The following is a 24941-nucleotide window of genomic DNA, read 5'->3' on the forward strand; positions in this document are numbered from 1 at the left end:
AACCAACATACTCCTGCCCCTCCCCCCTCCCCCGAAACATCACAAGTCAAAAGGAATGAGCTGGTACTCGTTAACCACATAGGGGGGAAATAATAAGTTTCTTTCAAGGGATCAACGTCCCAACTGAAAAAACAAAAAGGAAATTAAACGGGGGATAAAGAAATTGAGGTTAACTAGCGCTGGGTCACTACACCATGGCTTCAAGTTATTTTACCACAACCTTTAACTGGAGGAATTCTGTGTGAATCGTCTTCAAACTCTACTCAGGATGCCGTGCTGATTCTATTTTATTTAATAATTATTATTATTATTATTGAGATGACTTTGGGGATGGTACTCACAATTTATTGGCCTTAGACGAGTCTAAAGAAGAACATAACATGGCACCAACGAGGTGAAGAGGCTTCAGAATGGAAAATGAAGCACACGCAGATTTATATATAAAAAAGTAAAAAAAAAATTTAAAACCTTTGCTCCCGAACATGAGTGGAAAAACAAAACGGGGAATAGAAGGTTTAGGGTCTGAGTAGATGATATTATTTCTTAGTCGTCCTCTCCTTCGTCATCCTGAAACAAGACATCAGAAAGTCAGTGACCGCTTGAAGACAAGCTACTCTTAAGAGATATCCGTATTAACACCATCAATTTACCTCTCCATCTTCTCCATCGTCCTCTTCATCCTCCTCTCCATCTTCATCTCCCTCCTCGTCTATGTCCTCCAGACCCTCCTCATCCTCGTCATCGTCCTCACCTTCACCCTCTTCGTCATCCATATCAGGAACCTGGAGATAAAAGAGTCTCTTTTTTAGCACTTTTATTCCACACGTAACAAAGTCTCAAACACATTTTATCGTAAGATGAAAATGCATGAAACATGCAGCGTAGACAGATGTTTACTTATTGATACGTTAAACATACCAGGTAGTACTGCAGGGGGTTTGGCCAGATGTCGTCCTTGATGACCTCTCCGAGCTCGTCAGCGCCGGCGTCAGCGTGATCAGTGAACCAAGTGAAGAAGCTCTCTGGCTCTTCATGTTGCCTCTTCCTTCCTGCTTTGTTCTGTGTCTGGCTGGAGCGCTTGGTCAGGTCCTACAAACAGAGAAACATAAGATGTCTGAACGGTACAACACTTAATTATGCAAGATGATCATAAGAATGCCATCCTTACAGGTTACAGGTAAGAAGAGAAGCTTCCAGTGTAACGACACATACCTTTCCTGATTTCCATTTGATTTCTGTCGACTTTGAAGACGGGTCTCCGCTCTCGTTCAAATGGAACTCTTTGGAAAGTAGTTTGTTTTCAAAGTACGGATTTTCATCGAAATACTAGAAGACATAAAAAATAAAAAGAGAAGAGTAAGAACACAAAGAAACACTTTGCACCTCCATGTTGTGTGCGTATCTTTACTTACAAAATCTATTCTGTAGCCTGACTTGATGTCTTCAAACTCGGTCACCTCCACTCGGCTCAGGTAATGAAGTGCTTCTTCATCTTCCTCTCCCAGTAGAGCAGATACTGTGAGGGGAAACAATATACAGACCACACTTTAGTCGCTGTCCAAATTACTCAAACTTTTATCAGTGGAGAAAAAAAAAAGGAGATCAAAAGCAAAAGCAATAAAAAGCCAGTGTTGAGTTGCTCACCTTGTGGATGGTTGACAAACGTGGTGACCCAGAAGTTGGGGATTTTGGCGATCAGTTCTGACCTCTTCTGAAAGAATGGCTGACGGAGTTTGTTGTATTTCTGTTCTACTTTGAGGATCTCCTCACTGGCTTGCTCATTCAACCTAAAAAAGGGGGGGGGGGGGGAATATCACAAATTAATAAAAATTACAATTTTAAGTATATTTAATCAGGCACCGGGGAATTAAACAGTACACCATGAAGGTGCAGATTTTCATGGCAAACAGATTTAAGCATCTGAATTCACTAGTTAGTTCCTCTTCATTTTAAATATGTAGTAACATTAAGTTAGAGTTTTGTGACAGACAGAAAATCAGCATTACATCCACAAATTATAACAATTTGACTTTTTTACCTGTCAATTTCATTTTGAACTTCATCGATGTGTTCAATAGCTTCTTGCTGCTCTTTCTCTGTGGGGAGAAAAGAGACAGATGCGTTACAAAATATGCAAAACAGTGAGTAAAAAGAAAATAAATGGATGTTATCAACAAACTTGTGCATGCATGCAAAAAGATGCGTTTTTTAAATCAAGTTAATTTGCCATCATTGTGAGTTACTTTTTGATCCGGAATTAAGCTGAATGCACTTGATGCATTTTTGTGTTTACATATTGTTTAGTTAGTTAATTTAATATATTGTATTTCATTGTAAATATTGTGCATTTTTATTGTATATATATTATGCATTTTTATACTCGATGTATATATATTTTTACTCTGTTACTTGGATTGCTTTACCTGTATCTATAAATGACTGCTGCAGCGAACAAAATTACCCTTGCGGGGTTAATACAGTATCTATCTTTCTATATTAATCCTGCGTTCGTTTGCGGTATAATACGGTACACGTGCCAGGTATACAGGGCTTAATACGAGCGGCCAATGGCTGCAGCTCTCGCGGCTCAAGACTTCTCCGTTTCCTGCCGGCTGCTACCGACGAGGCCGCGTGGTTTAAATGTGGGACACAGAGAGAGACACTGAGCTATAGGACAGTCTAATACCCCCATTAACAGTCAAACTGTTGCTCGTATGGTGCAGTCCTGCTACCGCTTGTGTAAATATAATAATGGCCGAGCTTTCCTGATTGAAGGGCCAGTTGATTTAAATATATTTTGACCACCAGTAACAAAACATAAACGTCGTCAAGCTAGCGTTAGGTAACACTACAACAACAACATTAGCTAGCTGGCTAAATGCTAATGCCCGCATGAAATGGCCAAAATTGCCAGGTTATCAAACACCATAATATAAATGCTTAATATATAGGTCGATTAAATACTTTTACAACGATACGCAGAACAATGATCCTCCAGCATTGCACACGGCCACTAAGTCAGTAGCCAACGACACAACTGAGCCACGCTTGATGATGCTAAGCTAACATGGCCTCTCAGCACCGGTCTGCACTGAAACAACAGCAGGCATGCTAATAAATGAGTTAGCTTGGTGAGCTAACTAGCTAGCTGTTACCAGAAATGTGAACACGCGCGCGACCACCGTTGCAAACAACGGTCGACCACAAAAGAAGGTCCCGGAGGCAAAAAAATCTAAGCAATAACATGCAACAACGCAAATGAAAGGTTAGAAGAAGAAAGTAAAGAAAATGGCGGTTGAATAGAGGAGGCCGCCATTCTTACCGGAGGTTTCGTCCGCTCCGTCATGGTTCGAGTTCAGCTCCTTTTTACTCACTTTTGCCGCCGAGGCCGACATGTTTTCCGTAACTTACAAGACGCCTGAGAAATAAAATAGCTCGTAGCTTTTTAAATCTGGTTTCTCCCTGAAAACCAAGGAGAAATTTTCGGGCGCAAAGTTCACAAGCGCGTGCAGAAAAAGCCCAACAACGTGCTTGCTTTCCAACACAATGTAGCGTGTGCGTGATGAGCGAGGAAGTCACACCAACCGCCGCTCACGCGCTCCTTTTCATTATGAACGCGCCTCACCGAACGGAGGGAAGCGCGAGCTCCGCCTCTCAAAATAGGTCTCACTACTCAGCCCTAATTTTACCGATTTACTCCTCTTTCTCCTCTTTAAAACATACACCACAGATAAACTAAACCTCGAATTAAGCACGTATATTTTATCTAATAGTTTTTAATTAATTGCCGCCCAAAAAATTACGTTTATTCAAGACGTCGTCAGTTGGACCGACTCGCACTTGCGCAGTTAAAAAAAAAAAAAAGAACCGCTGAATGTCAGATAGGAGGAACCTCATTCTGGTGGGCAGAGCTCACGAGTCCGGGTTTAACTGTTTCTTTTAGTGAACGATTAAATGCAAACAATTACATACATTTTGTATGTTATATAAGTCCAGTAGTTTGCATATTAATACACTGTGCAATACTAAGATGATTCTGTCTGTATATATAATATTTTAGTTATTGTGGATTTTTTACTTATTTAATATTCTTTACTGTTTTGTTTACTTTTTTATATTTAATATTCTTTACTGTTTTGTTTACTTTTTATATTTAATATTCTTTACTGTTTTATTATTATTATTACTGTTTTATTATTATTACTTATTTCTAATACTTGTTTTGATCCTGTTTTTTTACTATGCCTCTTGTTTGCACTATCCATTATATACAGTATATATATATATATATATATATATATATATATATATATATATATACTGTATATACTATGCTGCTGTAATCCTGTAAATTTCCCCACTGCAGGACTAATAAAGGATTATCTTATTTTATTACTTCATTGTGTTTATGTGTACAGCTTTACATCTGCACTGTACCAACAGAACAATTTTGAGGTACTTGTACTTCACTTTATTTCCATTTTAAGCCACTTCATACTTCATAGTCCACTACATGCCAGAGATAATTATTGTACTTATAGTCCACTCTATTATCTGAAAGCTTCACTTTGGAGATTTAGATTATTATTAAAACTAAATATTAACCGACTAATGCAGGCAGTTTGAATCAGTTAAATGTGAAAAATGTTAAAAACAAATGTAACACAAATATAACTTTAGAGATAAGATCAAACTGTTGTGCAGCATTTGCAGAACGAAAAAGTGCAAACAAACAAAATACACATAATAAAGATGATCAAAAACGTGCGAAAAACAAATGAACACAATGCTAAAGAAATGTGAATCTACTCTATTATAAAGTGTTATTAAAGATTAAGTTAAGACAACTCTTGTGCCAGAGTTTCATCAAATATTACAACAGAAGAATAGCAAAAAACAATAGAATAAAAAATACAAACATATATGAACAATAGAATAACAATTATTATGGGTGAAATAAATAATATTGACACCAGTGCAAAATGCAACACAATGGAACAGTAAATAAATAAAGTAAAAAATAATCAACTACATTAAAAACAAGTACAATACAACAACAAATCAGATCATTTGCATAATGAGTACTTTTGTATATTTTGATGCTAATATTTCTACTTTTGCTTAAGTATGATATTGAATGCAGAACTTTTACTGGAGTATTTTTAGAGTCTGGTACTAAAAGATCGGAGTACTTCTTCCACTTTCACTTCATTTAATGTCTACATGTAACTTGTCTTTCAAATCAATCAATCAATCAATCTGTCAATCAATCAATCAGTCAATTTCCCAAACAATCTCCATCATCATTTGTAACGGAAACACCCAGCTGAGGAGAAGACAACAGCAACCAACAGACAGTATGTGCACATGCAGGGCTTGTAAACATCCACGATGGTGGTCTAAATATCAGGATCATGTGATTATTAACGTCTCTCACCCCCCCCCCCTTCTTAGACACAGCAGGTTTAAACAAATCTCCCCCTGAACACTGCATGCAGGCTGCTCTCTTCCTCGTCCCGAAGAGAGCAGCAGCAGCTCTGTGTTTGTCTTCTTTGGTCGGCGACGGCTCAGGAAACATGTGGTCATGCAGCGGCCAATGCAGAGCCCAGAGCAGGCAGACCAGCACTGTCAGAGAGAAGGAACTCCCCCTCTCCTGCAGAAAGAAACCCCCTCTAAAAGAGACAGAGAGAGGACGAGAGAGAGAGAGAGGGGAGGGGGGTTCGGTTACAGAGGAGGACGAGGATGCAGTGGGATGGGGATGCTGCAGAGGAGGCTGCACAGAGGCATAAAAACAAACAGGAGGACAGCCTGTGTGGTCCAGGTCTCAAGATGTAGGAGCTGCATCATCAGACAAAGAGAGAGAGAGAGAGAGAGAGAGAGAGAGACAATCAGAGTGTGTGCGAACACACCATAACATCTCTTGTGTTTCAAGGATATAGTGAAGGTGGAGAGGTGCAACCCTGAGAAGTCCTCCCTCCTCCTCCACCTCCAGGGAGGATGAGAAAGTAGTCCCTTTATTCAGCAAAGGAGCGAGAGCGTCACCCCGAGGTTAGTGAAGTGCAAAGTCATCCCAATCTGATGCATCTCTTCTTTGCTCACTTGTTTTTTCTGTCCGGTATGGGAATGACTGCCTTCATGTTGCTCCACTTGTTATGATAAATCATTCCCCTCTCTCTCTCTCTCTTCCTGTCCCGGCTGACTTGTCAAAGTGTGGTGATGAAGTGGAGGCTTGTTGTCTCTCTCTCTCTCTTGATGTGATGTCGTTATCCAGGATCAGATGTTGTCCACAGCTCAGCAGATGCTGCAGGATAGCCGCTCCAAGATCGAGCTGATCCGACTGCAGATAATCAAAGTCACCCAGGCTGGCAGCAGCAGCAGCGGCAGCAGCAGCAGCGGCAGCAGCGGCGGCGGCGGTGGTGGAAGCGTTGGCGAGGATGGAGGCAGAAACCCTGACAGCTCCACTCATGGAGGTCAGAGTTCACGGGACATGACCCTCTTTACATGGTCACACAATGATCTATCAGAAATAACTAGATAGATAACAAAGTATTGTGATAATACAACTGTAATGCAATTTTTCTGGCTGAAAACCAGATATTTTAACCTCCAAACCTCAAATCTATCATTGAACTAAATATGATCAGGGTTCAGGCTGGAAGCTGAAGTATTGATAATTCTATCATTCCCTGCACATGTTGTGTTTTTTTTTGTTGCTACGTGGCAGAAATACACCTTTTTATTTCTCTTAAAAAATTATAATTTAGTGTAAAAAATGAATGTCTTCCTTCGCTTTCAAGTGGTCAAAACTAACAAAGACTTTTGTTTTTGGTGGTCAGAAGGTGAAGAGGTGAGAAGTGCTTGGTAGAGTTAAAGAGGTTATTGGTGCGACTACTTTGTGAAATTGTAGCTGCAAGACCCTCCAAATAACAGCTTGTTAAACTTTTCTCTTTGATGGAGCTCAAAAATGTGAAAAATCAACAATCTTTATCTTACTTTTCCTGCTGATGTTAATCCACATATGAGCTTTCTTTTCTTCAACGGTGCTTTCGGTTGTCATGTTGCAACAAGCTGCAAAACATTTTTTAGTTTCAGTTGTGTTTCAGTTATGTCTCGTTTTAGAAGCATTTCCACTGAAACAAAGTTCAAGATCAGAGACGCTGAGCAGAATGTTCTGGTATCAAATTCCTGCTTCCTGCCAACTACCATCTCTGTGGGTGTTGTTTGTTTAATCCGGAAAGTGAAACCTCTCTGGCAGCATCAATGGAGCCTGGAGAGTAAACGTGACATGTAATTCTGAACTAACACTTGAAAAGTAAAAGAGGACATGAAATCGGAGACGAGTAAAGTCTGTACTTTGTTTCCTCGGCTCACGTTTCCTCTCCCTGACCTCTGACCTCGTCCCCTCTCATTGATTCTTTATGATGTTGTGATCTGCGGGGGAATGGAAGTCTACTACAGCAGGCGCTTTGATTCACAGAGTCAGTTAAATGTGACAAATGTTAAAACAAATATAGCAAAAATACAACTTTAGAGATAAGATCAAACTGTATTCATCCCGAGGGAAGTTGTTGTGCAGCATTTGGAGAACAAAAGATTACAAATAAACAAAATACACACAATAAATATGATCAAAAACACAATGCAAAAGAAATGTAAACAATTAACGGTGAAGATTCACACTTCTCATCTACTTTATGGAGGAAAAGCGACACATTTCTAATTAAAATAGATATTAAATCACTGCTGTTTTTAGCAGCATTAGTAAAATGTTTCACGCCCTATAAGCATAGGCAGGAATTAATAAAAACATTTAGAAAAATTAGGTACAGAATTCATTCTTAATTGATTCATTTGAATATAAAGAAACCATGTCAGTTCAGAAAAGGAAAATTGTTGCAGATTTCTACCATTTAAAAGTAAAAGTTACGATGAAAAATGGATCAAATGTTTAAAACTAGACATTCAGAAGTCAATATCACAAAGCAGCAAGAGAAATATACTTTATTTTATCCTCATATTAACTTAGCAACAGGTGAAGGGATTTTATCCTCAGTCATTTATCCTTTATGCCTTTTAGAGCTTCCATGCAGTTCAGATTAGTGGCTAAATGCCAGAAACATAAAAAACTGTCACGTGAAGACCTTTGCCTGCAGCACAGTGACATTTTAGAGGAAAAAGGGAGTTATAAATATTGAATGCAGGAATGAAAAGAGGACGCATCGCTCATCCCTTCACACTAAAAATACTCTTCTGTTCCTCTCAGCGATCTCTCCGGTCGCCGTCAGTGCTGTGGATGCTCGTCTGGCAGAGCTGCAGCACTTAATGCAGAGGGAGACGGATGCGTTGTCGCTGGCCAAAGATGTGGTGAAGCAGCTGGAGGGAATCTCATCGCTGGACCAGAAGGCACTGGTTGAGGTCTGAGGCTCAATCTGTCTTAGCTTGAGTCCAGGGACTGAGACAGGCTGGTGTGCAAAAGATATGCCTAGTAGTGTTATTTTATAAGACTTTCTATACTCGCATAACCTTTAGCTACAGAGAAAGATGTCGACTGAGAACATTATGGTTCCTCTGATAATCAGTTTCAGATTCAGTATTTTAAACCTCGTTCATGTTCCTGTAAAAACCTTTCCTCTTAACTTACTCATTGTCATGATGGAGAAGCATCTGAAACAGCCTTTAGATCATTAAAACAGCTTCAGGACATGACATGATAATACATTAAGAACCTTTAGGACCACACTGGTGTCTTTTACAAGTTCTTTCCTCTTACAAATCCTGTATGTTTAACGGCTGTCCTGACGAGTCTTCTATTGGTTTCCATTGATAAGAATCAGTTTACAGAACTCTAAATCAACTTATTTGGGTTGTGTAATCAAGTCTGCATCATGTAACTTTTACAAAAATAAATCCAGACGTTAACTGTTTCATAGATCAAACAACGCAAGCAAGGTTTCAAGAGTTTGTCATTGGATTTTTAACCAGTAATATAGATGATTGAAAAAATTAAACATGCAAAGAAAATAAAGTTTCAGTTCAGGGTTTTGGTTTGTTTTCAGTTTCCAGTCACAATGACACTGATTAGCTAAAATGTTATGTTTAATAAAAGCGCATAAAAAAAGCCAAAATCAATCCGAGTTAAAGTCTTATGTCTGGAAAACATGTTTACGTTTCAAGTGGAGCATCGGTTCCTGGATCCCAAAATGTTCACAACAACACAGTGTTTAACTTCCCTTAAGGCTCAGTCCCGGGTGCAGGAGTCCTCCCAGAAGCTGGATCTTCTGCGGCTGTCTCTGGAGAAATGCACGACCGAAAAGAACCAGGAGCCAGAAGAGGAGGTGGACCCCTCAGAGGGACCCCCGTCTCCACGAGACTCCGGACCTGGATGTCCCCTGTCCACCTCGCCGTCCATCTTCTCTATCCGACCCGCCTCCTTGACGGGTACGTTGCAAATTATGCTGTTTATTGACCAAAGATGATCAAATTCTAAATGTTTTTATGTGTGTATTGAAATTGATTTTGCCCCACTTTACCTTTAAAATGTTTTAAAAAATGATGGTTAAAGCAACCTTTCTGTTTAAAGAAATAATTTGAAGTCCGCAGCCGTTGTCGGTAGATTCATGGTTTACCAGACGCTGACCTCTGGCTGTGGGTAATCAGATGTAATCTGCTGGTTGTGGGACGGTTCAGTTGTAAGCCAGTTCGCCTTTGATGATGTAACAAGGAGACAAATCCATGGAGTTGCTCTGTTGGCAGCAAATAATGAGAACGAGTCTCAGAACACTCGCCTCCACAGCTGTTAGCGCTGCAGTGAGATGGAGAAAATGAGGATGCGAGAGCTCCAGACAGAACTGATTAGAGGCTTTGGGCCGAGAGATTTATCCATGGCTGACAAATGAAGGGTTTTATTTTGAAAACCGCTGCAATTGCCTTAACTGAGATTCATTACGAGCTTGGGCGGATTATGAGAGAGTGGTCCTCTGGGCCCAGACATGCAAAGGGCCCCACCACCTCTCCTCTATAGGAGAAAGACTTTATATTCATATCTCTTTATAGCTATTTTGTGTCTCTTTGTAGTTGTGTTGTGTTACTTTGTAGCGGTTTTGTGACTCTGAAGTCATTCTGAGTCCCCTTGCAGTTGATTTGTGTGTCTTTGTTGTCCTTTCCTGTCTCTTTGTAGCCATTTTGTGGTTGTTGATGGTGTCTCTTTATAGGTGTTTTATGTTTGTGGTCATTTTGAGTCTTTTCTAGGATGGTATGATTGTTTTGGAGGATAAGGCCAGGGGGGGCCTCAGACAGTTCAGTAATGATTACCAGTAGAACAGCACAAGAAACATGCATGGATGGTTATTTAGTAAGATCAGAGCTAAAAATCACTTACAACTTGTGTGTACTTACTTTTACACTTGACAGCAACACATTCTTATTTTTACACTTAAGAGTTTAGAAAATATAAACGATACATAACTATATTAATATAGAAACACACACAAGACAAACACTATTTCAGTATTTAGTAGTAAATTCAAGACCTTTGTTGTCTCCTAATAAAAAAGGTATTATAGTTTGACCTTTAACACATTTAATTTAGCAGATGCTCTTGTTGTAAACTGAGAATGAAATATTCTGCTTTTTAAAGTCTTTATTATCGTTTCAGGCAAACTTGAAGTCCGACTTCTTGGATGTGAAGATTTACTGAAACCTCAGACAAACCCGGAGCAGGAAAACCCCCCGAGTCCCACTGAGGACAGTTCAGGAGCTCACAGCACGGACGGACACTCTGGTAAGTAGACAAGTTGTATTTTAGTTTCAGCATTTAGTTTAGTTTCTCAGCTGTGTTTCCTACTGAAGGATGAAATGTTACTGATCAATAGAATTCTTGCAGTTATAAAAACTAACAATAATAATACAGTAACAGTAAGAAAGAAGAGAAAGAATAAGGTAGTGCTTTAACTTCAGGGCTGTTTAGTGTCTGAGTAATTTCTTAGAAGGGTCAAGAAAGATCTGTAATTTTGGATGAATTATAGATAATTATAGATAATCGAAAAGTTGTTTCAACATGCAAAAATGGGAATTCATTTTCTAATGATAAATTAAGAATAATAAATATTCACTTAATTGTTTTCTTTTAGTTAGTGTTGTATTACATTGTATTTTTTTTAGAACAAAAATTATTCGAAACCCATAAAAGAAATTAATATTTTTTAAAAGTTGGTAAAATAATAAATCACTAATATGCAAACAGGATACACATTTATATGTGATTATGAGTTACTTAAAAGCATGTTTAGGTGAGTGTGAATGTTTTTGACCTTGTGAACAGAAGTTATGTTAACTCAAAGTCCATTAAATACCAGCTGCTTCCAGAGCTTTCAATCCTTTCTTATGGTCTTCATCCATTAATGGAACTTGCTCAGTTGTATGGCGTTATTTTGTTGTTTTGCTCATTAAAAGCTTTTTTTCTCTTATACTTATACGCGTTGTTAAGTATGAAATCCTCGTATAAAGGTTAATCTAATATCAGCATTTTATTACATTATATCCTCTGACAATGACATTGGAAGTCATCTCAAAAAGCCCTTTTCTGAATGGCATGACATTTACTTTCTAATGTCATAAAGTCTGACAGAAAAGACAAATGATAAACATTTATAGCCACTTGGTTTAAGTGAGCCGCTTTGGAAGTAGGAGCCTTTATTCATACTGACAAATGAAAGGTTTTATTTTGAAACGCTACGTTCACTTTGGTCACTTGCCTTTAGCAGCTAAAGAGTTGGTGGAGACCAAACCAGATCTAAACGTAAAGTGAATATTTGACTTACATTCATCAGGTGGATTGATGGGATGATAATGTGGCCCTGTGTCTGCTGGATGTGGAAGTTGTGTTGGTTGGACTTACAATGACTATGAAAAGGGGCAAAGCAGACACAAAGAGACACAAATGACAACAAAGAGACACAAATGTCTTGAAAGAGACACAAAATGACTACAAAGAGACACAAAGCAACTACAAAGAGACACTAAATAACAACAAAGCAACTATAAACAGACACAAAATGACAACAAAACAACTACAAAGAGACACAAAATAAAGATACAAAATGACAACAAAGCAAATACAAAGTGACTCAAAATGTCTTCAAAGAGACACAAAACAACTACACAGGTTTCCTTGTTGGATGATTACGTGTCAGACTCCTGATTCTATCCGCTTGTTGTGGAGTTTTTCTGCTCCAAAGTGGCCAAAAAACAACAATGAATACATCTTTAAGTTAACTCAAATGAACTCAGATATTATTTTCTAGTCCAGAAAAGATATTTAGTTTTCTATCTTTATATTTCACAGTTGAACTGAACTTCCTGAGTGTTATTGTGACGCGTTACAGTAACTTAACAAGTGTATTATTACTTTTAACTTGTTCAGTTGATAGTTATAATCAGACTTTTGTCTAGAAACACTTCCTGTAAACAGAGCAGGGAGAGGTCGAATGGGCCGGATCGAGCTTGTTGTGATTTTTTGGTTATTTCTTTCTGTCCATCAGCGGAGGTCAGCGCGGTGCTTCGGCTGGACAGCAGAGCGGTCGGCCGGACGCGCTGGTCCGCCGTCAGCAGGCTGACCTGGGATCAGACGTTCTGCATCCAGCTGGAGCGGGTGAGTCCAGTCACTGACATTTAAAACATAAACTCAACTTAAAATGGTTTTAAATAGATTTAAATTATTAAATGAAAAAACAGCAAATCATCACATTTCTGTAATTTTTGCACAGAAAACTCATTTTTTGTGAAATTGAATAATTAATTAATCGACTATTCATTTCAAGAGTTGTATAAACTGTGTGGTAATTTAAATTATAACAGAGCATCACACATTTTAGAAGCTCTTTTTATGTTTTGTGTGCAAAAATCTTAATTTGGTGTCAAACAATAGTACAATATTTGTACTGAGCTGAGCTGTAAATGGAGTAGAAAAGTAAAGTACAAGTACCTTAAAGTAGGGTACTTTAGTTAATGCACTTAGTTACATTCAATGAGGACATTAGTTAAACCACGAAAAACGTGACAGCTTAATCCAAAAAAACAAACACTTCTGGGTTATATTTTTAAAGATCTTTTTACCTTTAAGCTAATTAACACCTATTTTCAATCATGACCAGTTTGAAAGTGTCGGAGAAACTCAAACGATCGCTCCACCACAGATTTCCCATCAATTAAACCTCCTTCACCGTCGACCAGCTTCAGTATCATTCGAGTCACACCACCAACGTCCGATCAGCCGTCCTTCTGCATGAACTTCCCTCCAGATCGTCCTGTTTCAACCTGAAATAGAGTTGAGTTACAGACACCAGAGGGTCACTGGGACACAGACGTTCTCCTCGTATGATGAATGCACCGTCTACTTTGTGACATTGGTGCAGAAATAAAACATCATCGGCAGCTTGCGGGCTGCAGAACAACGCTGCATGTGCTGACACACATATACAGTATATAACAACAGCAGCCACAGGACTTTATGCAGACTGTACAAGGACACCATGCAGGACAGAGAACACACTGACACGCCACATATGAAGAGTTACATTTAGAGGTTTGGTTCAGTACTTCTGCATAGTATCACGGATCAGAGTCACGGATCGGTCCATCACACCACTAAATAAATAAAATAAATAGTTATATAACCATAAATACAAAAAGCAAAAGAAAACCGGAAATTTAAATCTTCTCAGATATTTATTCAAATCAGACGTACACGCTTGGTGATCGGGAGTTTTTAAAAAGTAAAAAAATAGTATTGTATTTACATTTGTATTGTATTTACATGTCTTTAAAGTCCCTAGTCTTGTTTGTTGTTGTGTTCATGGTCAGCTGTGCCATTCCTTGAAGCAGTTCCTGTCTGCTATGACACACAGGGCCACATCACACTCCATGCACTTCCATGGCGTCGACAGCCTCACTTGCCTGGTCTGCCTGCAGTGCAGACACGTCCTGCGTCCGTACGACGCCCTCTTGCTCGCGTCGGGTTGATCGGATATCGGCACGGGCAGGTGTCCGCTGTGCGCCTGCGCCGGAGGCACCGCCACGGTGACGCCGCACAGCTGGGCCGTCAGCTCCTGCAGGAAGGCCCGGTGGGTCATCGGCTGCTCCTGCTTCTCCCGGCACAGCTCCTTGTGGAGGAGGAAGCTGTTGGTGGCCGCGATGTCCAGGAAGTGGAAGAACAGCGTGCGGTACCAGCGCATGGTCTTGTGGTGCACGTAGTGCTGGATCAGCTGGTCCGACAGGTCCACGCCGCCCATGTGCTTGTTGTAATCCACGACGGGCGTCGGGCACGCGATGTATTTGGCGGCCCACTCGCCGTTAGGTGACTTGACCCTCCTCTGCACGGTGCTGCCGGAGTACGCCGGGTGGATCGTGGAGCAGACGGAGACCTCGCGCGTGTCCATCCACTTCACAAAAACCAGCGGACCGTCGCGGATCCACCTGATGGAGCCTCTGGGATCCTTCTTCCTCAGAGCGTTGGAGTCTGTGCGTGGGCACCCTCTTCTGTTATCCTTGTAGGTGCCACACGCTCCGATATTCAGGCTGAACAGATCCTTGAAGAGCTTCGGACTGGTGTAGAAATGGTCCACGTACAAATGAAAGCCGCTGCCCAGGTACGCCGTCTTCACCAGGGACATGACGGAGTCGTACGCGAGTCCAACGCCCGAGGGGAACTGCGACTTCCCCGTGTACACGGTAAAATCCCAGGTGTAGCCGTTGCTGCCGTCGGCCAAAGCGAAGAGTTTGAAGCCCCACTTTGTCGGCTTCCCCTTCATGTGCTGCAGCATCGCGGCGCGTGCGTTCGTCGGCACCATCCTCTCATCTACCGACAGGTTCTGCCTCGGGTGGTAAAAAGACTTGCAGGCGTCTTTGATCGAGTCCAGAAGGGGCTTCAGTCGAAACAGGCGGTCGTGATCCGACGACCCCTTCCTTCTGTCGTTCTCCGCGTCCCTCTCGGGGTCGCTCATGTGGATGTTCCACGAGATCACCCGGTACCGGTCCCGCGGCATCACGTTGGCCGGGAACGGCACGCTGAAGATGCTTCTCTTCTTCCAGTAGTCCTGGACGTTATCCAGCTTCACCAGCGCAAAGAAGAAAGTCAGCCCCACGTACTTGAAGAACTCCTGGGTGTCGAGGTCGGTCCACGAATATTTTTTGCCCTTTTCGATGTTTTTGGCAGCTTGTTTGTTCGTGTTTTGACAAAGAGTTTGAACCGCGTCGTTGCTGAAAAACAGTTTGAAGAGGTCCAGCGGTGTGTACGTGGTGTTGGAGTTCAGCTGGTGTCCCGGCGGTCTCGCTGGGATGAATCTTCTCGGCACCGGACACGAATCCGGATCTGTATCGGTTTTCCAGGCCGCGGTCGAGGGTGCCTGAGGTGGAGATCTGGATCTGGTCTGGAGTGTTGATCCTTCTTGTGCACGCCTGGACCAGGAGCCCCGTGAACTCTTTTTATGTGGCGGAGAAGGAGATCGCTCTCTGGTCGGCTCTTCTTCTGTGGAAGCGTTTCCTGCAGCAGAGTTGCTCGGCTCCTCGGCGTCCTCTTGCTCGTCGTCACTGTGAAACAAATACAAATCATCAGAAAGATCGACGGTTTGAAATATCAGATCATATATCATCAGACCCAAAAGTATATGAGGACAATAGCTGCTTGATATCCCCAAACTCCACACTGAGACCGAGGTTTGTCAACAACCCTGCATCGGTTTAGAGGCTTGCAGGATGTAAGCAGCTACAGGAGACACTAAACAACAACCCACACCTCCTCCAACCCTTTACCTCAGATATTCAGTCCGTATTTTGAGATACTAACGCAATATATTGCCATATAAAGTGATTATTTTGAGATACCGAGTCATTATTTTGAGATACAGTCATTATTATGAGATACCGAGTCATTATTTTGAGATACCATGTCTTTATTTTGAGATACCGAGTCATTATTTTGAGATACCGAGTCATTATTATGAGATAACAAGTAATTATTATGAGATAACAAGTCATTATTTTGAGATACCGAGTCATTATTATGAGATAACAAGTAATTATTATGAGATAACAAGTCATTATTATGAGATAACAAGTCATTATTTTGAGATAACAAGTCATTATTTTGAGATAACAAGTCATTATTGTGAGATACCAAGTCATTATTTTGAGATAACAAGTCATTATTATGAGATACCAAGTCATTATTTTGAGATAACAAGTCATTATTATGAGATACCAAGTCATTATTTTGAGATAACAAGTCATTATTATGAGGTACCAAGTCATTATTTTGAGATAACAAGTCATTATTTTGAGATAACAAGTCATTATATTGAGATAACAAGTCATTACTTTCAGATATTAAGACAACAAAGCATGGTTTCATATCTGTACATTTACATATATGGGTATGTATTTTGACCATAATAACAATAAGAATAATAAGATAAATCATCTACATGTGAGTATTTTTTTAAATATTATTTTTCAGGAGACCAAAACAAAACATTCCTCTAAAACATTCACAGTTTGTGGACATCCTAACACAAACAACAGCTCACATCCACGTCTGTCTCTTGAATCTTTGGACGTTATATCTTAGTTATGTGGTGACATTAAACACTCCCCCTCATGTGTGTGATGTCTTGATCACAACACAAGTGGAACACACGTGCACCGCTCACATCAGATCCTCAGCCGGGTCGATTCCCTCCTGATAAGCCATCTCTTCATCTGTGAGGAAACTCTCCGCTCCGGACTCTCCGTCGTCTTCACTCTCCACCACAATGGGCGCCTCCGCTGTGCTGTTCGATGCCATTTTGGGGAGAAGGAAGTAAAATAAAAGTAAAATAAAGTAAAATAAATACCGACTCAGCCGGTCCTCAAACTGAGTGTTCCGTCTCGAAAAGACGGCGCGCGCATTTTTTTTCGGTTTCGCCTTCGTCCCGTTCGCCTCGCTGTGATTGGCTGGTGCTCCTTTTCCTTCTGATGTCACTTCCTACCCGTTTTTACCTGGGCCCTGGGCTCGCGCCGTTCAACACTGTCCAAGTGCGCAGAGGATAATCGCAAAATTATTTTTTATACAAACGGTAGACTTCTCATTATTGCGGTTACTGCCCAAAAATAACGGACTCTTCTTCTTCTTCTTTGGATTCGGCAGACTTGACGCAGCGTTGCCCGCTACTGTTCTTCTTCTTCTGTTAGTTTAATGGCGGGCAACCGTTACATATACGTTGCATACTGCCACCTACTGGACCGGAGTATGTAGTGAGAGATATTTTCCACTGTATATATATATATATATATTTATACATAAAAAAATATATATATATATATAATATATATACATGTATATATTATATATATTTTTTATTTATTTTTTATTTTATATAATACAATAAATCTTTTGTTGTATCCATATACAGTACATGTATATTATATACAGTATGTACATATATATACATATATATGTATACATATTTTTAAATATAATTTATTTTTCACACACAAATCATACGAACAACTTCTAAAATATAATGTTTTGTTATTAATTAAATGACACAACAGGTTTAGACAAATACAGCTTAATCGTTTGACAGAAAATTAATTGGCAACTATTTTAAAGTAATTTTTCATTTAAAAACATTGACTGGTTCCAGATGTTACAATGTTAATGTTTTAGTAGTAATGTCACGTTGGGCTCTTGAGTTATTGTTATAACTCTTTGTCACTATTTTTACAAACCAAAAAGCAATCAATCGATTAATGGAGAAAATAATCAGCAGATTAATTAATGAAAATCATCATTAGTTAATCTTTCAAAATGAGTTCCAGCTCAAACAACTACAGCAGTAAAACCTTAGGTAATAATAATCTAATAAAAGAATATACAATAGTAGAACAGTTTGTATTCATAGTAATGTAGGGCTCTGAGTTGTGATGCCAATTTTAATATATATACACACACACACACATATATATATATATATATATATATAATCCAGTTTCAGCAGAAAGTTTCAAAGGAAGAGTTTTTTTCACATTGGGGGTATAAAGTCTTTAAAGTAAGTAAAGTATTTAAAATCCATTGGTTTATTATTGTTGTAGTTCTGTCTATGACCACCAGGTGTCTCCCTAATACCTCCAGAAATTCATTCGTCACAGAATCTCAATCTTCACTCAACTAAAACCTTTAAATCTGAGAAAGAAATCAGGTTCAGACATTTTAAACCCATTTGTTGTTTGTTTTTGCAATGCTCAATAAAAAAAACTACAATAATTCTGAGATGAAATCATCAAAACAAATCAGTTATTTCTTGGTGTTCATTGATCGTGTGCCTGTTCTGTCTGCTGTGTCTTTGCTGGCAGTCTCGAGAGCTGGAGGTCGCTGTCTTCTGGCGGGACCGGAGGGCGATGTGTGCGGTGAAGTGCCTGCGGCTGGAGGAGATGATGGACAACCAGAACCACAGCCAGGAGATCAGTCTGGAGCCACAGGGCCTCCTGTACGCTGAGGTACACACCAAGACCTGGTAACAAAGGGCCTGTAACGTTCAATCAGACACCTGTACGCTGAGGTACACACCAAGACCTGGTAGCAAAGGGCCTAAAACGAGCAGTCAGACACCTGTACGCTGAGGTACACACCAAGACCTGGTAGCAAAGGGCCTGTAACGTACAAAAATAAAAGAAATCCTTCTGTTGTGGGTTTTACAGCTTCAATTCATCGACACTGTTGTTGAGCGGCAGCCGAAGCTGAGGCGTCAGCGTTGTATCTTCACTAAAGAGAGAGGTAACATTACAGACTAATAATTTCATTCCTGTTTCTCTTCCTGCAGCGTAACTTCATATTTCCTCTTCTCCCTCAGGGAAGAACTTCCTCCGAGCGGCCCAGATGAACATGAACTTTGCCACGTGGGGCCACCTGATGATGAGCGTCCTCCCCCGCTACAGCTCCTTCACCACGTTCAGCTCGTCCCTCTCCACGACCCACGACCCGGTGGCCGACAGCACCCAACGTCCCACCGAGAGGGAGCCTGAAGGCACCACTCCACTGCCAAGGTCCAGATCCTTTCGCTTCAGTAAAAGGGTAGAAATACTCTGGTACAAGTAAAACTACTGCATTGAAAATGTTACTTAAGAAAAAGCATGGAAGTATGTAGTTTAAGTATTTAGAATGTTCTACTATTATATGTTCCGATATTAGATTATTGTTACACAGGATGTTACTGTTTTTTGAGTATGTTAGTGCAAACCTCTGCTAAACCTTTACTTTCATTGTAGCATCCTTTTGCAACACTATGTTTATTTTTGCTTTTATTTCATGACGTATCATTTCTGTGTCTTTGTGTCATTTTCATTTGGTTTGTTTTCGTCTTTGTTTATCTGCAGCGAAGCTCCAGAAACCCGACTCGGCATCATTGAGGATCAGTCGCCTCCCAACAGCCTCGAGGAAGACGACGCTCCCGTCTTCATCACCACCGCAGCACACAAAACATCACCTGTGTCTGCAGCGCAAGAAATACTGGTACTTTATTTTATTTTATGATTTTACACTTTTATCTAAAGTGTGATTTGTGGCTGCGGCCGATTAGTAAAATGTTTCAAACTTTGTTTCCATTTACAGTCATCCATAAACAACACAGAAGGAAGTGAAGATCAGCCTGTATCTGCTCTAAAGTACACAACTACACATGTACATGTACACACAAATATTCATCTTATATACTGTAAAAGTAGAAAATAACGTGTCGCCTTCATTTTCTTTATTTGTGTCCCCCCCCCCCGAGGATGCAGAAGGAAGATTTCAAGTACATTTCGGTTCTGGGCCGAGGACACTTTGGGAAGGTAAAAGTTTAAACGTTTTTCACTTCAGCTCGTTCTGGTGTTTGCTGTCCTCAGTCGTTTGGTTGTGAATGTTTCTGTTCAGGTCCTGCTGGCAGAGTTTAAGAAGACAGAAAAACTTTACGCCATCAAAGCCTTGAAGAAGAGAGACATTGTGACTCGCGATGAAGTGGACAGGTGAATGTGTGTGAAGGGAAAGCTTTGAAGAGTCCAAATTACAAAAACTACACGTATGAACAGGTACACCAGGGTTCACAAGTATTCTGTCTTTGGTGACAAGTAGTTCCAGTAAAAACTGGACAGATTGAGGTCTGTGGTTTATCCTGATTAATTACTCTTCATCTGTAATGCGTTTTCCTAGAAAAGTCCAGCAACACGTGTTTCTGCCAACAAAACCCCCTAAATTCTACACACTGGCCCTTTAAATTTGAATAGTAACCAACTTTGTCAGTTTTCTCTACAAATAAAAGTGATAGCGCTTCAAATGAAACAGAATAAACAATCTACTTTGAGAAAAGGTTTGTTATATTGACTCTGTTAAAGCGTTTTACTTAATTAAACTCTATTGAACAGAATGAAGACCCTTTATTGGATTCTTCATTTACACATTAGCAAAGTCATTACAGACAAATTAAACGCCTGCTGTAATTTAAATGAGTTTTAAGCTAAAAGGAGACAACGGTAAAACTAAAACTAACAGTTAGCTGATTGTTTTTCTCAGGCTTTTGGTAAGGGGCCCATCTTTTGTAACTTCTTACTTGTTTGTTTCTAATTTGAAGAATTTGTACCGATGTACCTGTAGACTCAAGGCCATTCTGAAGTACTGAGCTAAAACATTCAAGACTTTCAGTCAAAGTCTAGAAGACAGATGGAGTTCAGAGTAACTCTTGTTGAAACTGAGGTTTTGTTCTGCAGCCTGATGAGCGAGAAGAGGATCTTCGAGATGATCAACGCATCCAGACACCCGTTCCTGGTGAGCCTCCACGGCTGCTTCCAGACCGGCGACCACGTCTGCTTCGTCATGGAGTATTTACCAGGCGGCGACCTCATGATCCACATCCACAACAACGTCTTCAGCGAGGCCCAGACCCGGTTCGTTTTATGATCCTCTTGCTGTTTAAAGACACAAAACAGTGCGTCTGAGCAAAGCAGTGAATGTAACTATAAGTAGGTTTACTCAGATGCTGCATTTAAAGTTACTGTGAGGAACCTTTGACATGTTATGAAACTGTCAGACCCTGCTGCTTCTAAAGCTTCTAAAGGTTTTCTAAAGGGACTCTGGTGCTCAGAAACACTACCACTTTAGTCCACAGGGGCCGCCAAAAACACCACAAAGTGAAAGTTCCTCATAGTAGCTTTAAGTATATTTTTGACGTATTTGTACTTTCCATTTCATGTTACTTTGTGCTTCTATTCCACTATAATTTGGAGGTAAATATTGTAGTTTTTACTCCACTTCATGTATTTGACAACATTAGTCATTCTATATATTTAGATTATTGCTTCAAAATATAAAATTAGATAATAAATGATGATGTTTTATTATAGATTAAGCTGCCTAGCAGTATATAAATCAATTAAAATGAGCTTAAATGAATATTAAAGTGATAAATACATTAAAAGTACTATGAGTACTTTTAATATTGGTACTTTAAGTATATTTTGATGAAGCTAATACAGTTGTACTAAGAATTTAAATTTCTTTATAAAAGGGTACATCAAAGAAACCTTCTGGTGTTGGAAAAAAAATCACCTTTTTATTTTTACTACAGATATTTATATTATTTTAATACTTTGTACTGTGAACCTTTCACATTCAAATATACTGTACATACATTATGTTTTAATATTTTCATTGTACTTTTCTTCTATTCTGTATTTATGTTTCTGCAATACGTCTCTGATTAAGTTTATGTTATGCACTGAAGCACTAAAGTAAAATCCTTGTACCGTACGTGAAAACCTACTTGGCAATAAACTGGATTCTGGTTCTGATTTGAATATTTAACGATCCAGCCAATGTGGTAATATAATTTAGAATTGTAATCTAGTAAAACCTCTTGTTGTTGTTGTTGACAGGTTTTATTCAGCATGTGTCCTGCTGGGTTTAGAGTTCCTGCATCTGAATAAAATCATCTACCGGTGAGTGGTACCGTGCCGTAGAACGTTACTGACGTTAACTTCAGGTGTAACTACGTGTACTGTGTGTTTAAACAGAGATCTGAAGCTGGACAACCTGTTAATGGATGCGGATGGATTCATAAAAATCACAGACTTCGGCCTTTGTAAAGAAGGTGAGTTGATTTAGCACATTCTTTGTATACAGTACATCACCTCACATCATTTATTCACTGCAGTTTATCAGATTTACAGAAAAACTCTGTTTTTGTTCATAAAATGGGATAATAAAAGTGTTTTGTTCTCTGTGACAAGTAGCAATTTAAATGGTCAAATCCTTCCCACAAAGGCTTTGATTACTCTTTAAACCTCACTCAAACCTCTTCTTAGGTCGATACGTGATGATTTTTCTGTCTCTTTCTCGGCAGGGATGGGTCACGGTGATCGGACCTCCACCTTCTGTGGGACTCCTGAGTTTCTGGCTCCTGAGGTCCTGACGGACGACAACTACACCCGAGCGGTGGACTGGTGGGGGATGGGCGTCCTCATCTTCGAGATGCTCATAGGAGAGGTTGTTAACACGTATTTTGGTTTTCCTTTTGGCAGTTTTTGCAGATTTTCTTCCCACACTAATTTTAAGTCTCGTTGTCTGTTTCTACAAACTCCATCTACTGGAGTAAAACACTGACTATGGAGAAGAACCTCATACAAACACTCCTAAACATCACTGCTGTCCCTTTAAATGTCTAACGCCGCACCTCTCTGCCCGGCTATAGTCTCCGTTCCCTGGTGAGGATGAGGAGGAGGTGTTCGACAGCATCGTCAACGATGACGTGCAGTATCCAGGGTCTCTTCCTCCTGATGTCGTCGGCATCCTCCAGAAGGTAAAAGCCTCTTTTCTGTTGCTCACTTAACTCTGATTTTAGTACAATTACTTGAGATATTTATGCCATTCTTTTATTTGTCATCAAATCAGTATAACTTTGAAAATATAAATATATATCTATACAGTATTTATATGCAGAAAATTACAACAAACAACAATTATATAATAAATATATTAAAAAAAAAAAAAAAGCGAAACATTTTATATTAATGTCACGATCCTTCGGTTTAATATCAAAGGTTTGTGGCTGTAAAGGTTCGAGACAGATTCTGGTTAAAAGGCTGTAACTTCATCATCTCATTATAAAACTCGATGTGATTGTGATACCTGGTATTACTTATTCATTTGAAGTATAATAGTATTTATAAACCTGTTGCTGCAGCTGTTGAAGAAGAATCCTCTGAAGAGACTCGGAGCCGGAGAGAGGGACGCAATCGAGGTCAAAGGAGAGAAATTCTTTGAGGTAACTCACTTTATTTAGACTTTACTTTTACTCTCTAAGTAAATAAATAAATGGCCAACCTCCAAACCTGATAAGATCCACGTCCACCACTTCTAAATCAGCCTAATGAGGTATTGATGTGTATTGATTAGGCACATTTACTGAACCTGGTCAGAGCTGTGAGAAACACTTTCCACTAAGTTACTGATTCTTGGATCCTTTGTGACTGAAAAGTGTTACTTTAATGATTTAATTTATGTGCATAATGTATGGGTATATTATGGTACTAATACCACACTGTGAAAATACTCCACTACAAGTAAAAGTCCTGCGTTTAAACCCTTACTGAAGTGATGTTATCAATTAAATGTACTGAGAGTAGGAAGCATTGATAACATGTTCCCTGTCAGTTCTTTACTGATTAATTAATTGATTCATATTACTGCTGCGTTATTGCATTGTATCTCCTTATTATCCTGTTGGCTGGTTTAATCTACATCAATGCATCATATTCTATAAGATCATCATACGTTTGTCTCTAAAAAGAACAAACAGCCTAGTTTTCCAGCTTTGTGACAGATGACACCTTCATCTTTCAGACCATCGACTGGGAAGCCCTTCTGGCCAAGAAAGTGAAGCCGCCCTTCCTGCCGTCAATCAAAGAGTCGATGGACGTCGGCAACTTTGACAGCGAGTTCACTCGACTCCAGCCGATCATGTCGCCTCCCTCCAAACCCTTCGTCCTCTCCGCCGAGCAGCAGGAAGCCTTCGCAGACTTCGACTTCTGCGCCTTGTACGGATGAAGGACGAGCTGAAGAAGGACCAGGGTGGGAACATTTAGTTTGTGGCCGAGAAGTTTGTCTACTTCAGAGGACCAACTATTATCTTTTACTTATATTGGAAAGTAAAATAATTCAAGTGCTAGCTCCTTTAATTAGTTATTTATTTGAATTAAAAGATGAAATGTTGAGCCGTTTAGCAAGAACATTGACAAGACTCTCTACAACTTTAGTCTTTGGCATATTGCTGTATTACAATTACTAAGCATTTGCTCATTAGAACCACTAATGTGACATGAGTGAACTTCTTTACAACCTCACTTTATGGTAACTTGTAATGGCCGTCATAACTTTTGAGTTTATAGACTAAATTGATTCGTTAAAAATAGGACAGATTAATTAAAGGAACATTTAAACTTTTTAGGAAATAGTCTTATTAACTTTATTGCCGAGAGTTAGATGAGAAGATTGATACCGGTAAACACGAGGCTACTAGTTAGCTTAGCTTAGCACAAACACTGGACCAATTAGGGGGCCAATTAGCTAGTCTAGCTGGCTGTTTCCCCCCGTTCCCAGTCTTCGTGCTAAGCTAAGCTAATCGACTGCTGGCGGTAGCTTCACATTTATTGTACAGAGAAGAGAGTGGTATCGATCTTATCATCTAAAAAAGATAAATCACAAAGTGTCAACTTACTCCATTAAAACCCAAATGATTTGTTTGTTGGAGTCAGATTACAGGCGAGAAAGGGAGTTTTGAAAGCCAGAAATGTGACCTCCTGGCCCAATAATCATTATCATAATAATCAAGCATTAATTACTTTAATGTTGCAGCTGTGAGCTCATTTGAAGTACTTCA

At 39.7% G+C, this 24941-nt stretch overlaps 2 protein-coding genes across 2 annotated transcripts; one reads left to right on the plus strand and one right to left on the minus strand.

The window, feature by feature from the left end:
• Nucleotides 1-24: 24 nt before the first annotated feature.
• On the minus strand, nucleotides 25-3712 carry seta (SET nuclear proto-oncogene a). The gene is made up of 8 exons (XM_079161756.1): nucleotides 3323-3712; nucleotides 2039-2096; nucleotides 1645-1787; nucleotides 1413-1516; nucleotides 1213-1326; nucleotides 919-1089; nucleotides 651-782; nucleotides 25-567 (listed from the first exon to the last, which is right to left on the minus strand). Exons 1-8 carry the CDS (start codon nucleotides 3393-3395, stop codon nucleotides 544-546), a joined length of 819 nt encoding a protein of 272 aa, XP_079017882.1. The 5' UTR covers nucleotides 3396-3712; the 3' UTR covers nucleotides 25-543.
• A 2565-nt stretch (nucleotides 3713-6277) lies between these two features.
• LOC306697078 (serine/threonine-protein kinase N2-like) lies at nucleotides 6278-24109 on the plus strand (the record flags this gene model as incomplete). Its single annotated transcript, XM_079160820.1, has 19 exons — nucleotides 6278-6413; nucleotides 8264-8415; nucleotides 9237-9438; nucleotides 10655-10780; nucleotides 12540-12649; nucleotides 18388-18531; nucleotides 18733-18808; nucleotides 18885-19077; nucleotides 19408-19543; nucleotides 19643-19695; nucleotides 19806-19863; nucleotides 19946-20037; nucleotides 20776-20952; nucleotides 21940-22002; nucleotides 22078-22154; nucleotides 22407-22549; nucleotides 22755-22862; nucleotides 23247-23327; nucleotides 23906-24109. The coding sequence occupies 19 exons, from the start codon at nucleotides 6278-6280 to the stop codon at nucleotides 24107-24109; spliced, it is 2331 nt and encodes a 776-aa protein (XP_079016946.1).
• Nucleotides 24110-24941: the final 832 nt, after the last annotated feature.

The sequence above is a fragment of the Pholis gunnellus genome (assembly GCF_910591455.1).
Source record: "Pholis gunnellus genome assembly, chromosome: 6".
Classification (NCBI taxonomy): domain Eukaryota; kingdom Metazoa; phylum Chordata; class Actinopteri; order Perciformes; family Pholidae; genus Pholis; species Pholis gunnellus.